We start from the raw sequence: 16,144 nt of genomic DNA, 5'->3' as shown, positions 1-16,144 counted from the left end.
AGGTCACCTTTCGGGAAACTAATCTTAGGTAAACTATTGCACATCTGCAACAGAAACATAAATGCCTATCATTACAAACCTATACATGAGTATAAGTCCCACATTGTTCAATGTGAGGCTCTTTCTAAATAAATGGTTTTTTTATGATGGCAGCTTCAATGCAGGTCTAAATTGCATTTTAATAAGTTTTGAGTACCATGTATTTCTAAACTTTCGATTTATATCTTTTGACAAATATTCCCTGAGAAGAAACCAGTCATGATCTTAAACCTGGAACTGGGGATAGCCAAAGTCTTGTCAGAAGCCAGGGACAGAACCACCTACCTTCTTTGCGCATAACTAAATAGATAGCAAAGAGATTCTTTTCCAACCCTGGAAAGGTGACATCCTGCACCATGCCTGAAGATAGCAGGTCACCTTAGGAAGGCAAGGCAAATGACATACCGCAAAGAAATATGGGCCTCTCCATAATACGTGAACTCAATTCATGGATTTCTCACCATACTTTTTGGACCACTTAAAGTTCAGATTGAGTGGATCAAGCATACTGTAGGTCTTCTTTGCTGAACTCTTCACATTTGGGAAGAGATTTTTTGATCTGTGAAATCTGTGTATCGATTCTTTAAATTTAAGATAGCTTGAGAACAAATGGTGAGATCAGAGGGGGCCCTTTGCAGAGTCAACAGTTGGCCCCCTTCCATGTGGGTGTAAGGATTCCTTGCAGGCCACAATGGAGCCAAGCTGTGGAGGAGAATCTCAGCCAGTCCTGCAGGAGAGCTTCCTCTCGGCTTTGCCCTGCAATGCTCCCCAGAGAAGCTCCTCTTACTTGTCTCTTACCATATGAGTTCTGCAGGAGAAGACTGAGTGCAACTGCAAACAGGCCAAAGTGAATGACTGCAGTGGCTACACTTTTCCCTTGGAATAGAAGGGGCCTGGTTCACTTGGCAAAGCATCTTTGAAAGCACCTTTTCTTTGTAGTTGTATCAAATGAAAGCACTCCTGTGAAGCTTCATAAACCGCTTGTAAGCAGTGAGCCTAGCAATAAAGGTGCTGCTGGAGAACAGGTGCAGCCTAGGGTTTAGGTGCCTTAGCTCCTTCAGCCAAACAATGCAAAGTGGCGAGAATTGTGGTATAAATGGTATCTGAAGGGTAAAACTTTGAAAACCAGATCAAGCAAGTCAACCAAGGAAGGGAGTTTTCTTGAAAGGTTACCCTCAAATTCTTCTTCTTGCTGGTTTGCATGACTAACAGAAAATGGTCTGACACAGAACTATTAAAAGGCAATAAGTTCTCCACATGATGAGTTTCCATGTACTTAATAATTTCCCTCTCATATAAACCATTAAAATTAAGTGATGACTCTCTCAAAATGGTTGATGATGTGATGGCCACAGAGGTCAGTGGGTTGCAAGAGCACATTGATCAGGGTTATCGACAAGGCAAGGGCCATGATGTGGCCATCAGATAAATGTATAATCTCCAACTCATGATCTGATGTCGTATAAAGGCTGGATTCCCACATGGGTGGACTCACACACTGCATTGAGGAATGAATATGTTTACAAACTGCAGTGATTGCATAAATGCTAAGCCAAAACTAAATAAGCTACATTCTGTCTTAGCTAGGTGTCCAAATTCAATCCCTGATTGAAGCTAGAGAAATCCCTTTGCAAAAATAATGAAAGCAGCAAGCTGGAGGCCATAGGTCTATACCCACCCCCACTAGGTCAGGAGAAACATATCAGCCTTAGCTTTCATTCGCTGGGCTTTGTTATGTTACAAACAGTTCAATTTTATTTTATAATAATACTTGGGGAGTATTGTTAGTTAAATGATGATTATCATTTCACTTAATGGTACCAGTTAATTTTTTAGGAGGGTAGAACAGATTGCAGGAAATTATGTTTCCGCAATATTCAGGATAGAAAATAGCGCAATCCTTTATTAGGAAAAGCCACACATACTAGGCAGTCCATTCTCAAACTGTCCAGAACATTTGTTTGTGCAATACTAGAATCCAAACGGGAAGTTATAAAGCAAATTCTTGGGCTCCTCCATGGGCTGTCATTTCACATAAAAAAGAAAAAGAAAGATGGAGATTGAGATTGAGATTGAGAGTGGAGGTTTATTTGAGACTAAATCTCATGAAAAGAAAAACATCCTTGGAACGAAAGATAAAGAGAGAAGTGATTCTAGCAAGGAGCCCAGTCTTGTCAGAAAGACAGGCATTGGAAGACCCAGAAGACAATACAGTTCATTACAGCCACAGTTCCATTCTCATTCCATTTTTTGCCTTCCCTTTAATTAAAATTTGCCTCTCGACTTCCCTTTTCTGTCCCCTTCTTTTCTTTTTGAATTAGCCTCAAGTAGTCTCCTTTCTTCAGATGGATAAGTTAAAAGTCATTCCCCCGATTTCTGTCTCAGGTTCTTTATTCCTGAGTGGAAGAAAAGAAGCAAATTCCCATAATTACAAATGACACATTCCTTTTGTGTCTGTAGATGCACACACTCACACACATACACACACACAGAGCACATATGATAGAGTCTGTCATCTGCAAGTTGAGCTCACCTCACAGCAACTGCATATGATTGTCACCAGGCAGAGCTGCATCTAAAGACATGGCTTCAAAATCTCTTCTCTGGATCAAGGTCTCAGTCAACTATCATTTTTTATAGGTACAAACAGAGAATTGCCTACCCACTTAAAGTACCCTCTATATTTCTCTCTTTATCTCTAAAGTTTTGCTTACCCAGTGCTCTTCCAGTGATGAACTGTCAACAGGTGTTTTTTTTTAAATCTGTGGTAATTGTGAAGAGCAAGAGCAAAGTGGGAAAAGATGGTGCTAGGACATATTTGCTCTCCAAGAAACTGGGAATTTGATGAAATTCAGTTCTACCATCCTAACAACCTCATCCACTCATTTGGGAATCGTCGTATCATGTACTTTTCCTAAGGTCGGTGTTTCTCACTGTGGATATTGTCACTTGTGAGTAACGGCTTGAGAAGAAAATCAATCCCTTGAAGGGAAAAAACTAGCAGAAGGATAGTATTTTAGATCTCTTCTTTGCCCTGGCATAAAAAATCGCACTGTAGGTTCCTTGAGGTAAAAGGTTTTTCATTCTCTTCGGTTCCCCAGTGGTTGATCAATGGCATTGCCACTGGAGAAAGGCCCAGATGAAATTCCAAGGACTGGTCTTTAATTGATTTTCAAGGGATTTTCCTGCCCCTTAACAGTTTAAACTCAAAAAGATACATTATTTCATTATTTAAGTTGAAGAGTGCCATCTTTTTCCAGAAAGGCAGCTTTACAGCAGAACCAGCTAAGTGTTTTAGCTTCTCAGGGGCTAACAACATTGATAGCATAAAATGGCTGTGGAAACCAATGTTCTGGTTCACAACTAAAAGAGAATCCAAGGGTAGGGGAATACTTCAGGGACCAGATAGAAGAGGGCAGTCCCACAGGAAACTGGCAGGACCAATGGGAGGCACCAATTTGCTGACATAGATTCCTTTGTTTCAGACCCTGTCCCCAGTGCCCATCAATGTACCCTACTTTGCCTGTATGCAGAGTCTGGAGGTGGGATAAGAGGGAAAACATCACGTCCAGAACAGAGTACATACAGCTATCCTCAGGCTGCCTCAGCTGTGGATGGATGATGAGATACAAGTAGTGACGTGGATATGCCCTCTCGAAATGGCTAGTGGGCTGTTGTGGATCAAGGGCAAGGAGAACTCCGGATTTTCCCTCAGAGGTATAAAAATAACCTTAATGATCTCAAAATAAAGCTACTTTATAACTTTAAAAATTACCTTTCTTTCCTTTGTCTCATTTTTCCTTCCTTTCCTTCCACTTTCATGCTTTCCTGAATGATGATAATTAGATAGGTCCATTCTGATCTAGATTCCCCACAAGAATGAGAACCAGAATAGCTTGGGACACCATATTGGATGATCTGTTTGTCATTTTTTTACTCAGGGTGCCTTAGAGTAAACCATCCCAATCCAGCTGCTTTGCCATCCACCCCTCCCAGTCCAGAGCCAGGAGGAAGTCACGTTGCCCTAAATCTTGCTGCCCTTCAGTGTCCTGGCCACTCACCTGGAACAGGTGTATGTTGTGCTGCTGTCCATACAGCCTTAAGGTGCAACATTCTGAGGTTGTGATTGGTGGTTCTCTGGCTGAACTCCCAGCACCACCCAACATAATTCGTTATGTGAAAAGCCTCCTCCAGTTGGCATGCACAATACCCTGGTTATACCACACACTGCATTTCCCCCTTTTTTTTCTTTCCATTGTACCATCAACCAATTTAATTTGTTGTAATTCCTTAAAGCTCCAGGTCAACCAATCAACTGTTCCAGCTATCAATCACTAAGTTGCTCCTCCCCTCATGGAATCTTCATATGGTAGTTTACGGATTCCAAGGTGATCTAAGCCCCTTTCTCAAACTCCAGTTCTTCCCCATTCTTTACCCAGCAGCTGCACAAATTCAGATGGCCATTCTAACTTTTTACTGCTACGTAGTAATAATTACTTTGCTGAGTGATTTGGTATTAGAATGGCTGTCCCACTGGCTTTTGGCAAGGCTTTTTCTGCAGATGCATTTCATTTCTCATTCCCTTTTCAATCCACGGCCTTGAAGCCTTGAACAACCTGTACTGATGATCTTTGATATTCTAGACCTGAACAGTTGCTTCACGCTTTTGGAACTTGATTTTTTGTGAGCAATGTTCTGACCAATTTTAGAGGGCTGGCTCTGTAGCGAAGCGCTTGCTTTGCTTAACTAGTTAAGCGATTCAGTGTGGACGTATTTTATTGGTCATTTTTTGAACCACTGAAAGAGGAAATGAAGCATGTTCTCCTGCTCTTCAAGTTCTAGAATCCCTCTCAGATGCAGGGGAGATGTAAACAGCAACTGTGATACATGAGGTGTTGTGGCCAAAATCTGGGTCTTCTAAAGCAACCAAATCACTTGGAAGAGGCAACATGAATTTATTAAGTGTGCAAACAGCTACAGTGTACACTGAGCTCCCAGCAAAGCATCAGCATCTTGCTGAGCAGCCCTGAAGAAAAGCAAAACCACAGCTAAATGTGGTAGATGCCTGATTGTCACACTGGGGAGATTTCACTGTGTTCAGCCAGACATGAGTTCTCTGTAGTATGTTGTACCATGGTTGAAACACCATGCAGTGATAATGGGAGGAAGCTAATTTTTACTACTATAATAAATTGCTATGAACAATTGCCACCTGCAGGTGCCTCCGGATAGTACGCAGAGGTGAACACTGATTTATTCTGGTGTCTTTTTTCCAACCAGTTTCCTAAAAGCTTCTTTCACAGTGCTGTTTCTCAGGCTGTAAATTACAGGATTCAGCATAGGAGTCAGAGCTCCATAGACCACAGTTAGGATCTTTTTCTTGTCAGAAACTAATTCTCTTTCGGGCACCATGTACATTATCATGATTGTCGTGTAAAAGACCCTGACCACAGCAAGGTGGAGGAGGCCTTTCTGCAACCCTGACTTGAGCGAATGCACGTTACAGCAGGCCCACACGACTGCATGTCACAACTGTGAAGTCAAAGGGAGGAATTAAGAGAAAGAGGCTGGAAACGTGCAACAAGACCTCACTGGTATGTGAGTTGGAATAACCCAGTTTGACAAAAGTGCGTAATCTCCAACTCATGATGTGCATGGAATTGGATATCAGGTGGATGCCTTAATAGACCACGTGACCTTTCATCCACATCTATCACGCACTTCAATGGAACGCTGGTTTCATCATTTTAAAGGTTTTGAAGTGATCAGTCACACAATCTGTGAGTCGGATTGAGGCTAAACGTCATTTTGTCATGGACTTTAGTGGGTGCAAATGTGGGTGGTTCATGGCCAGGAGAACCATGGAAGGACAAATACTATCTGGAATCAAGTCAATCTACTGTTCATTCTTCCATGAAAAGTTGCTGCAGTGGAGTCAGACAGAGGGGTCCTCTCACTTTGCAAAATGTATGAAGTGGTCTGGGGAGAGATTCAAAACATCCTGGACTGGCCTTGTAATGATGAAATATTGCATATTCATATGACTGTTTCTACAAGGTGTAGAGAACTTAAAGCTCTGAGCATACAAACAGATAATCCAGTATGGTGACCCACTACCGTGGACCTGTGCTGCATCTAGAAGCTGGCAGACTAACTGAGGCCTCTTAGTAAGGGGTCTGCCAGCTGACTGGCAACTCTCACTACAGTATAACTTTGGAGTCCCTGTCCTCTTCCAGTGATAAAAAGGAGTAGGATTCTGAAGAATATCACTCCATTGTGTCTTCCACATTTTTGAAGTAGGTCAAGGGACACATGCCGGACATCTCATCTATAGTCTCACCACCCTTTCAAATCTAACTAGCTGGTTTTCCATTGCCAGTGAACTGATATGTATGTCTATGAAACACAGCTTTAAGTCAAGGCTGGCCATTATTCCATCTGCTTCCTCTCACACACAGCGTCTCCAGGCCCTTCCCAAAACTGTAGCCAAATTGCATTAAGTATTATAAGCCTTATATCTCTGGGAAGTAAGTAGATTGTACTGATCTGAACTATGTTCTATAAAGGAAATTTGACAGCAGATAGCAGTACCTGCTGCCCTTTCTGATCTCAAAAAACCTGGTTCATACCGGGAAGGAGGGCCCCAGGAAATTGCAGGCCTTTAGCCCACACAAACTGCATGGACCTGTCTGGGTAGTCACTGGGAGACACGACTGACTTGTTATGGTCCTTCAACAACAACAACAAAGCTAAATGGGGAAGCCGAAAAGCATTGTGAAAGAAGAGAATGACAAATTATTTCCATAAAGTTGCCAAGGAGGTGATTCATTTAATTCATTTTATACCAGGAGTAAATTAAATCAAGTTTTTCTCCTGGCTCCCTCTTGCAGCTGGGAATGCTTTATAGTCCTCCTCTGAGCACAGTCCAAGCCAAGGGCAAGATGCGAATTTTGAGACAGGCTGGAATCATCCATTAAAAGTAAGCAGCAAGCAGGACAGATCCAAAACTCTGTAGTGCCAGAATTGGAAGAAAGTTTGCTCTCTGCCCATATAAAGAAGTTGATTGGACTGTGGTTCTTTTTCAATAACAGTTCCATTTGTTAAGTTCAGGATTATTTTCCCAATGTCCACCTTATTGCTCACTCAATCAGCCTTGTGCAGGTAAGCCTAGCAGACGTGTTTGAGTCTGTTTATTGTGCTATGTTTGTAGCTACAGTATTATGACCAGAAAAGCCAGCCTTTGCCAACCAAGAGGTCCATGGATCTATAACAGAGGGGGCTCAGCTAACAGCCGCAAGAACCCTGTCAACTTCATCAGACCCAACACAATCAAGACCCTCCCACATAACCAAGCCAGATAACCAACCTTGCCCCAGTCACCTCCACAGGACCTGCTTCAAGGCTAGAGTCCAACTTAGCATGAATCTCATCGACACTATCCATCAGATGCCTTGCAAATTCCTCAGAGAGACCTTAAAGGGAAACCTCTGAACCATCTCCTACCTGGTCACTCAAAACAAGGCCGTCAGGTATCTCTCAGCAGAAGCAACAAGGGCAGAGAAATATTGGTATTTCACAACCTTTACTACCACAAGATAGGCCTTAATAGCAACTCTCCAGTGGTGCTCTAGGTGTCTCTTCACTCGCTTCATCTTCCTCACCTCCTCTGCTAAATCAATCTCAAAAGAGATAAACAAAAGCAAAACCTGAATTTAAAAAACAATAAACTAAAATATCCTTTTTAACTTTAAATAACCAAGATGGAAACCTGAGATACTGAAGGATATAGAGACTGCTTGGTTAAAAAAAGAAAGGAAAGGGGAGAACATTCTACTCGCGGTATAATGCTCCACATAGACCCCAGGATGGTTATCTACTAAAAACAGGATTTCTCTGTTCCAATTATTATTGTTGTAAGAAGATTTTAAATATGAAAATACTAGACCTTGTAGAATATGCCTGTCAGGGCTGTCATAAACACATTATTATTATTATTATTATTATTATTATTATTATTATTATTATTATTTAATCAGGGCTGTCATAAACACATTATTATTGAACAGAGATATAAAAAATATAGGAACCAAGCACATATAGCCAAGGAAAATAAACCCCGCCCTTACCCCTTTCTTAGTGATAACTTCAATCCCAATGAAACGTTTTCTGCTTCTTTCTTCCTTGTCCTCCCTTATGTTTTGGGGTAAGGCCTACCTGTGTACATGAGCAAGAGTCACATTTCATTCTATGTTGGTTACTCACCTGAGTTTTCAGCTCGTAGTTTCTGACTTTCTGGCATGGGGGCTGGGATGTAAGCTTCAGTATTGTGAATGCAAACTGGTGGAGCAGACAAATATAACTCTGCCCCTTAGACTGCTATATTGGGGTGAAGGAAACACTGTAGCCAAGTTAAAAGGAAGGCAGGTCATGCAAGAAGTTGCTTTTGTCCATCAGCTAACCTGGATGTGGCTAGGTGAGCTTGTAACTGTGGTACCCACAATTCACTGGCCTCTGAGCAATAATCTCACCACACAAGTATGACTTGGTTATGGCCATTCTGCTTCTCACATATGCATATACGGCTTTAGTAGTAGCTGATGTAGCTTTTAGTACAGGTAGTCCTCATTTAGTGACTGCCTCATTTAGCGACTGCTCACAGTTACAATGGTGCTGAAAAGGTAACTTTAGGACCAGTCCTCACATTTACGACCTTCACAGGTCTGTAAAGCAAAGGAAAGTTGAAATAAGATCATAAGCACAGTCATGATTTCACTTAGTCACTGCTTTGCTTAACGACTAACTTGCCCATCCCAGTTGTGGTCGCTAAATGAGGACTACCTGTAATTGATTCATACATCAGTACTTGGGAAACAACAGGATTGTGTATGATTCCCACTTCACACTAAGCCATGATTTGTCCAAGATAAAAAGGTAATAAATCATACCTTGGCTCTGTCAGATTCAGCTGGCACAGCACAGCGAATGCCACTGTTCAGTTTGACCACTGGTCAATTTCACCGCCTCAGGCGCAGGCAGCGGAAAAGAGGAAGTCGGGCGAACCGCAAGTTAATTGCGGTAATTAAGTCAGGGCAGGAGCGGATACAGTGGTACCTCGAGTTACGTACTTAATCCGTTCCGTGACTCTGGTCGGAACCCGAATTGGTTGCACCCCGAAGCAAATTTTCCCATAAGGTTCAATGTAATTACCATTAATCCGTTCTGGCGTCCACAGACCACGCGGCAGGGGCGGAAAAACAGCCGCGGACCACGCGGCAGGGCGGAAAAACGGCCGCGGACCACGCAGCAGGGCAGAAAAATGGCCGCGGACCACGCATCAGGGGCGGAAAAACAGCCGCGGACCACGCGTCAGGGCGGAAAATGGCCGCGGACTGTGTCACGGGAGGGAAAATGGCCGCGGATCCCGTTCGTTCCCCGAGGCGGAGTGCGCAAATCGAGGTAAATTTTTGCGGCCGGAGCTGGTCGTAACCCGAAATGTTCGTTAGCAGAGGCGTTCGTAACCCGAGGTTCCACTGTACTTTGTAACAAAGCCGGCTTCCCACAAGCGCCCCAGGCAATGCAAACCGCAGCGGATTGGAAGCACAGCGATCAGCAAGCAATTAAGGATCCCCGTCTTAGCCTGCAAAAGAAAAGCCCAATGACCTCAACAACCCCACAGACAAAAGACAGCAATCAGAGAGACAGAGAAACACGGCTGAATCTGCCATTGGGGCGAGGGGAAGAATACCCCGGGCAAACCAGTAACCCAGGCAACGGGGAGAAGGGTGGGAAATTGTCTAGAATGTATAAAGGCCCTTCAAATTTATGTGGAAATGTGAACAACGAGAAGGGAGTTTTTATCACGTTTGGTGGATGTGTATAAAAGCCAGAAAGTTTTGGATTCAAATACACACACGAATACAGAGGATTTTAAAGATTAATATACAGTAGAGTTGAAACTGGAGGCTTTTCTTCTGGGACTGCTGGACAAGCAGTTGAAAAAAATTCATGGAAATTTGTTTTTATACATAATAACTGCAGCAATATTATTATATGCACAAAGATGGAAAGATCTGGTACTACCCACAACGGAGGAATGGTTGGTGAAGATGATAGAACTTGCTGAGATGGCCAAACTGACTTTTCTGATCAGACAAAAGACAGAATCTATGTTTATTGCTGACTGGAAACCCCTTATAGACTTTTTGCAAGAAAGAGTAAAAAAATGAACTTATGATTTATGGTTTTGATGATTAGACAGGATAGATTATAGAAAAAGGAGAGCTATGTTGTAACCATACAGTAAGAGGTAAATGTATAATTGTACTTATAATTGCTGTGAAGAAGATCAGAAGCTACTTCTTTGTGACTCCTATTTGGTGTTTACTTTTTTCTCTCTCTTGCACTTTTAGCTCTTTCTTTGATTTCTTTTTTCTTATTTTTTTTTCTTGCTCTATATTAGTTGCTGTTAGTTTTAATTTTCTTTCTTAAAATTATTAATAAATTTATAATATTGATGGCCTACAGTATATTATTATTTATATTGCTGTCTTTAATTTTCTTTTTAATCTGAATTTAGAAAGATAGGGAATTGTGTGCTGCTGGGAATCGGTTTTGAATGGAGTGGCTTATGAACCTTGTAATTAAATAAATAATATGAATTAATCTGTCATCTTAATCAGTTGGATATCTGCTCCTCTCTCTTGTCCAAACTATTCAAAAACTATTTATTTATTTATTTATTTATTTATTTATTTATTTATTTATTTATCACATTTGTCACTGCCCATCTCTTTAAAAAAGAACTCTCGGCAGTTTACAAAGCAGTTACAATCAATTAAAATTACAATGTAAAATAATCCTAAATAAATAGAAAATTAATATAATCTAAGGATAGATGTTAAAAGTGGCAGTAAGTCAGGGAGGGTCATCAAGGCACCAGCCCTCCCCAGGATTGGGTATATGAACGAATATAATACTCTTGAAGGACAAGAAGATTGGGACTGTCACACAAATCTGTGATCAGGGCTCTTCTGAGCCTGTGAACCCATCACTTTCTACCCCTCTGCCTCTCGTTGCACGTTGCTTGCTATTGACTATTGAAAAGTTGTGGACAGATGTAGGGGGGTGAGGTGACAGGGGCAACCCATTGACAGTTTTTGGGTGTACAAAGGAGCCGTACTGCATGCCATTCTCCCCTGGCTTCCCCCTCACTCTTCCTCTTCACCCCACGTCTGTATGCCCCAGGCTATAGTCATGTCTTTAGCAGCAAAGGGCAGGCGCAATCTGTGGAGTATGCAAACATCAGTGGTGACAGGGTGATCAATGGCACCTGAGCACCCTTGCTTTCTCCTTTGGAAAGTGAATGCAGGGACCAAAATCAAAAGTTGTGAGATCTTCTGCAATGGTTAATATGAGACCACAGGCACAAAGCTTAAGTGAAATTGGTTTATTTGAACAGTTTCTACAATCAGTTCACATTCATTGCCTCGTTCACTCATTCTGACATTACACTGATTGGGGCCTGCTTAGGGTTTTGGGGAGAAAATGCCCTTTTAGTGAGCTTCGTGATTCTGTGTGCCATTGATAGCCTGCGCAAACTCACAGACTTTGCCTCTGAGTAAATCCTCCTACTCTGGTGGAATTGAAACAGTTTGTCTTTCCATGCATATTCCCTTTTCCAATGGGACATGGCATAATTTCCAAATGTCTACTCACCTAGACTCCTTCCTGCTTCTCACTGCCTTAAAGTGATTAATGGATGTAATTTGGTTTCTGCCTTTCCATAGTTGCAAATGGTGTTTCAGGACATTTATAATATTGATGGCCTACAGTATATTATTATTTATATTGCTGTCTTTAATTTTCTTTTTAATCTGAATTTAGAAAGATAGGGAATTGTGTGCTGCTGGGAATCGGTTTTGAATGGAGTGGCTTATGAACCTTGCAATTAAATAAATAATATGAATTAATCTGTCATCTTAATCAGTTGGATATCTGCTCCTCTCTCTTGTCCAAACTATTCAAATTCCAGTGGGCACATTTGCAAATCTGGATATTATTCTCACAGGGTGAATGTAGAGTTTGGCAAAGAAGCGTATTCTCCGCAATGAGAGTGTGGCTGGTTCATACAACATCTTGTACTAAGCTGAATTAGGGTAATTTATCTCATGCTTCAGCATGTTTTGGAAAACCCAACCATTGTCTTAGAACGTTACTTTGACCAGGACATTACTACAAGCCATACTACGGTTATTTCTCTGACATAGTATGTGATGTGAACCGAGTTATTGTGTTTTGTTAACTTGGGTTGGCCTTTGCATATTATGTGAACCCAGGCAGTTGGCTTGATGTGTTCTGTTAACTGCAGCAGGAGCTGAAACTCTCCTGTAATTCTGAAAGGAGTTCCAACTGAGGGTCTGCATTCCCTTCAACGTTTTCTGCTGAAAAACAAAAAACAGAAGAGTAAAGATATGCAGTGCAGTTTCAAACGGTGGGTCAGGGCTCCCAAAGTTACATCCAAGGGGCTGGGGTGAGCACACAAGCCAGACCACAGACTGGCTTTCCTCTCTGCTTTGCTTAGACAAGCCAAAGATCCAGATGCCCAATGGCTTGTTTGCCACAAGCTCTGCGCATCTCACAGAGAGCTGCTGCTGGTGTTGCTGCCCAACAATGCAAACCTCAAGGGCTGGGCTTGCTGCTTCCCTGGCAAGGAGCTGCCTCTGGATTGAAGCCCCACACTCGGGCCCACTGCCCACCAAGGACAGCCCGCCCCATCCCCGTCCCCAGAGCCAAAGGGCGGCTATGCCAAAGAAAGGTGGTGCCTCCTGAGACCAGCCAGGCCCAGCTTAAGAGCCTCCATGCGTTGGCCATGGCTGGTGTCCCTTCTGCTCATTCCATGCTCCTAGGAGTCGGGGGTGGGGTAGAAAACAATTCCAATTTAAATTCTGTTCCCGTACATACTTGTGCATAATCCCTTCCTCAGACAAGGCAACCTTTGAATTTTTAATCAAAACACCATGAAAAATATCGATAAGCCAACCCTGAAAATTGTCATATGTTTTAATCTTGACATTTGGCTTATCTATGGGTAATCCATGGATTATCCATTTTTTCATGGGATATAAGAGTATTTTAAAAAGGATTACCATATATACTTGTGAATAAGACCATCCATGGATAAGTGGAACCTGATTTGGGGGGTATATTTTGGCAACTAAAATTCTCAGGTCCCTGGCAGGTATATATGGTATTTTATAATGGCATTCCCCAACCTGATGTCCTTCAAAGGTGTTGGGAGTTCTGGTTCTTGAAGTCCCTACCACATTCCTCCTTAAGATTCAGTACTGCATAGTCCCTCTTGGGTTTAATAGGAATAGGAATGCTTGCTATGAAATGCTTTTTAAAAAGCTTACCAGTTATTTTCAGCAATAAGCACCTACGTGGTACATGGTGAGCATGTCTGTATATTACATTGACATTTTTCTTTGAAACATTTTCCAAAAAGCCCCCTTGACATCCTTGTTCCTCAGGCTGTAGATCAGAGGATTGAGCATGGGAGTCGCAGCCGAATATGTTAAGGAGATGACCTTGTCCTTTTCAGAAATGGATTTCCCTCTGGGTCTCAAGTACATGATCATGAGTGTTCCATAAAAGACACTGACCACAGCAAGATGAGAACTACAGGTGGAGAAGGCTTTTCTGCGCCCAAGAGTAGAGCTTATACGCAGTATAGCCAAGCCTATGCGACCATATGTCACAACTATGAAGCCAAAGGGGGGGACCAGCACAAATAGGCTGGCAACATGCATGAAAAGCTCACTGACTGTGTTGGAGCAAGTCAGTTTGAGTACAGATTGCAGCTCACATCCAAAATGGTTGATGATGCGATGGCCACAGAAGTCAGTGGGTTGCAAGAGCAGATTGATCAGGGTCGTCATCAAGGCAAGGGCCGCTGATGTGACTACCAGATAAATGCATAATCTCCAACTCATGATCTGCGTGTAATATAAAGGCTGGCATATTGCTGCCAAGCGATCATATGCCATGATAGCCAAGACAATGCACTCTGTTATAACCAGAAATTCACCAAGGTACATTTGGGACAAACATCTGGAGAAAGAAATTGTGGGCCTGTAGATGAAGCAGTTGACCAAGGTCTCTGGAAGTGCATTGTTGGTAAGAATGAAGTCTATGGTGGAAAGGACACAAATGAAGAAATACATGGGGGTATGAAGCTGTGGGTCAGCAATGCTCAACATGATGATGAGTCCATTGCCAAGAAAGCTAACGAGATACACCACCAAGAGAAAGCAAAACAGAATAATCTGAGCTCTGGGATATTCTGATAGTCCAGTTAAAATGAACTCAGTCACCAGTGATTCATTTGAAGCTCCTATCATGTTCTCTCTCATTCCCTCCTACAGGAAAGAAAGAATAGTAAGATTACTAAGTACATTAGGGAGAGATGCAATGCTTTCACCTTAAATGTTTATATGGTCAAAGTTACACAGAAAAAGGAAAATCACATCTGTATGAAGACAGCTTTGCAGATTATGCTAAGACAGAATTTGTTTTACCCATGACTTCTTGAATACATTGGCTGCTTCCCACACAGGTGGATTCACACACTGCATTGAGGAATAAGTTTGTTTGCAAACTGCAGTGATTGCATAAATGGTAAGCCAAAACTAAATAAGCTACATTCTGTCTTAGCTAGGTGTACAAATTCAATCCCCTGGAGATGACGCGGGAGAAGTCTCTTTCCAAAAATAATGAAAGCTGCAAGCTGGAGGCCGTAGGTCCATACCCACCCCCACTTGGTCAGGAGAAACATTCATCTCCCAGTTACTGAAACAGATCCAAAACATCCTGAATTAATTCATGAGAAGCAATGCAGTAACACTCAGATAATTCTCAGCGCAAAGTGGGGCCGATGCTGGTCTCCAGGACGCCATCCTTTCCTCTTTGGGTCTGAAAGAGCAAAGAAAAGGGGTGGCATGAAGGGTAAATTGTAAACCAGTCCAGCTTGTTGCAGGGCACAGCGTTGCTACTGAACCTGCCGCCCTCTCTTAAGGCATCAGCCTTAGCTATCATTCACTGGGCTTTGCTATGTTACAAACAGTGCATTGATTTTTTTTTCTTATAATAATACTTGGGGATCATTGTTAGTTAAATGATGGTCATCATTTCACTGAATGGTACCAGTTAATTCTTTGGGAGAGCGGAACAGATTGCAGGAAATTATGTTGCTACAGTATTCAGAATAGAAAACAGGGCGATGCTTTTATTGGAAAGGTCACACATACTAGGTAGTCCGTTCTCGAACTGTCCAGAACATTTGTTTGGGCAATACTAGATTTCTAAGAGGGAGATTATAAAGCACATTCTTGGGCTCCTCCCTGGGCTGTCATTTCTCAGAAAAGATGGAGATTGAGATTGGAGGTTTATTCAAGACCAAATCTCAAAAAAAGGAAACCATCCTTGGAACGGAAGATAAAGAGAGAAGGGATTCTAACAACGAGTCCAGCTTTTTCAGAAAGACAGGCATTGGAAGACCCAGGAGACAATACAGTTCATTACAGCTGCAGTTCCATTCTCATTCCATTTTTTGCCTTCCCTTTAATTAGAATTTACATCTCGACTTCCTTTTTCTATCTCTTCTTTTCTTTTTGAATTAGCCTCAATAGTCTCCTTTCTTCAGATGGATAATTTAAAAGTTATTCCACCAATTTCTTTCTCACGTGCTTTATTCTCATTTAGTGGCAGAAAAGAAGCAAATTCCCATAATATCAAATGACACAGTCCTCCTCTGCCTGTAGATGTGCACACATACACATACACACACACACAAACACACACACACTACTCACAGAGCACATGCGATAGAGTTTGGCATCTGCAAGTTGAGCTCACCTCACAGCAACTGCATATGATTGTCACCAGGCAGAGTTGCATCCAAAGACACAGCTTCAAAATCTCCTCTCTGAATCCAGGTCTCAGTCAACCGTCGTTTTTTATAGGTACAAACAGAGAATTGCCTACCCACTTAAATTACTGTCTACGTATCTCTTTTTATCTCTAAAGTTTTGCTTACCCAGTGCTCTTC

The 16,144-nt window shown here is 42.1% G+C and overlaps 1 protein-coding gene across 1 annotated transcript; it reads right to left on the bottom strand.

The window, feature by feature from the left end:
* Positions 1 to 13,505: 13,505 nt before the first annotated feature.
* Positions 13,506 to 16,144, bottom strand: LOC148216275 (olfactory receptor 13H1-like). Its single transcript, XM_088138516.1, has 2 exons — positions 16,133 to 16,144; positions 13,506 to 14,456 (listed from the first exon to the last, which is right to left on the bottom strand). The coding sequence occupies exon 2, from the start codon at positions 14,448 to 14,450 to the stop codon at positions 13,506 to 13,508; it is 945 nt and encodes a 314-aa protein (XP_087994642.1). The 5' UTR covers positions 14,451 to 14,456; positions 16,133 to 16,144.

This window comes from Python bivittatus, unplaced genomic scaffold (assembly GCF_059951505.1).
Source record: "Python bivittatus isolate LINGU-HERP-01145 unplaced genomic scaffold, Pbiv_v1 ctg000220_np1212, whole genome shotgun sequence".
Lineage (NCBI taxonomy): Eukaryota > Metazoa > Chordata > Lepidosauria > Squamata > Pythonidae > Python > Python bivittatus.
This window is presented reverse-complemented; position numbering and strand designations above follow the sequence as displayed.

Bases quoted from the DNA above. Each gene is read 5' to 3' on its own strand.
- LOC148216275 (XM_088138516.1), bottom strand. From the start codon at position 14,450: ATGAGAGAGAACATGATAGGAGCTTCAAATGAATCACTGGTGACTGAG.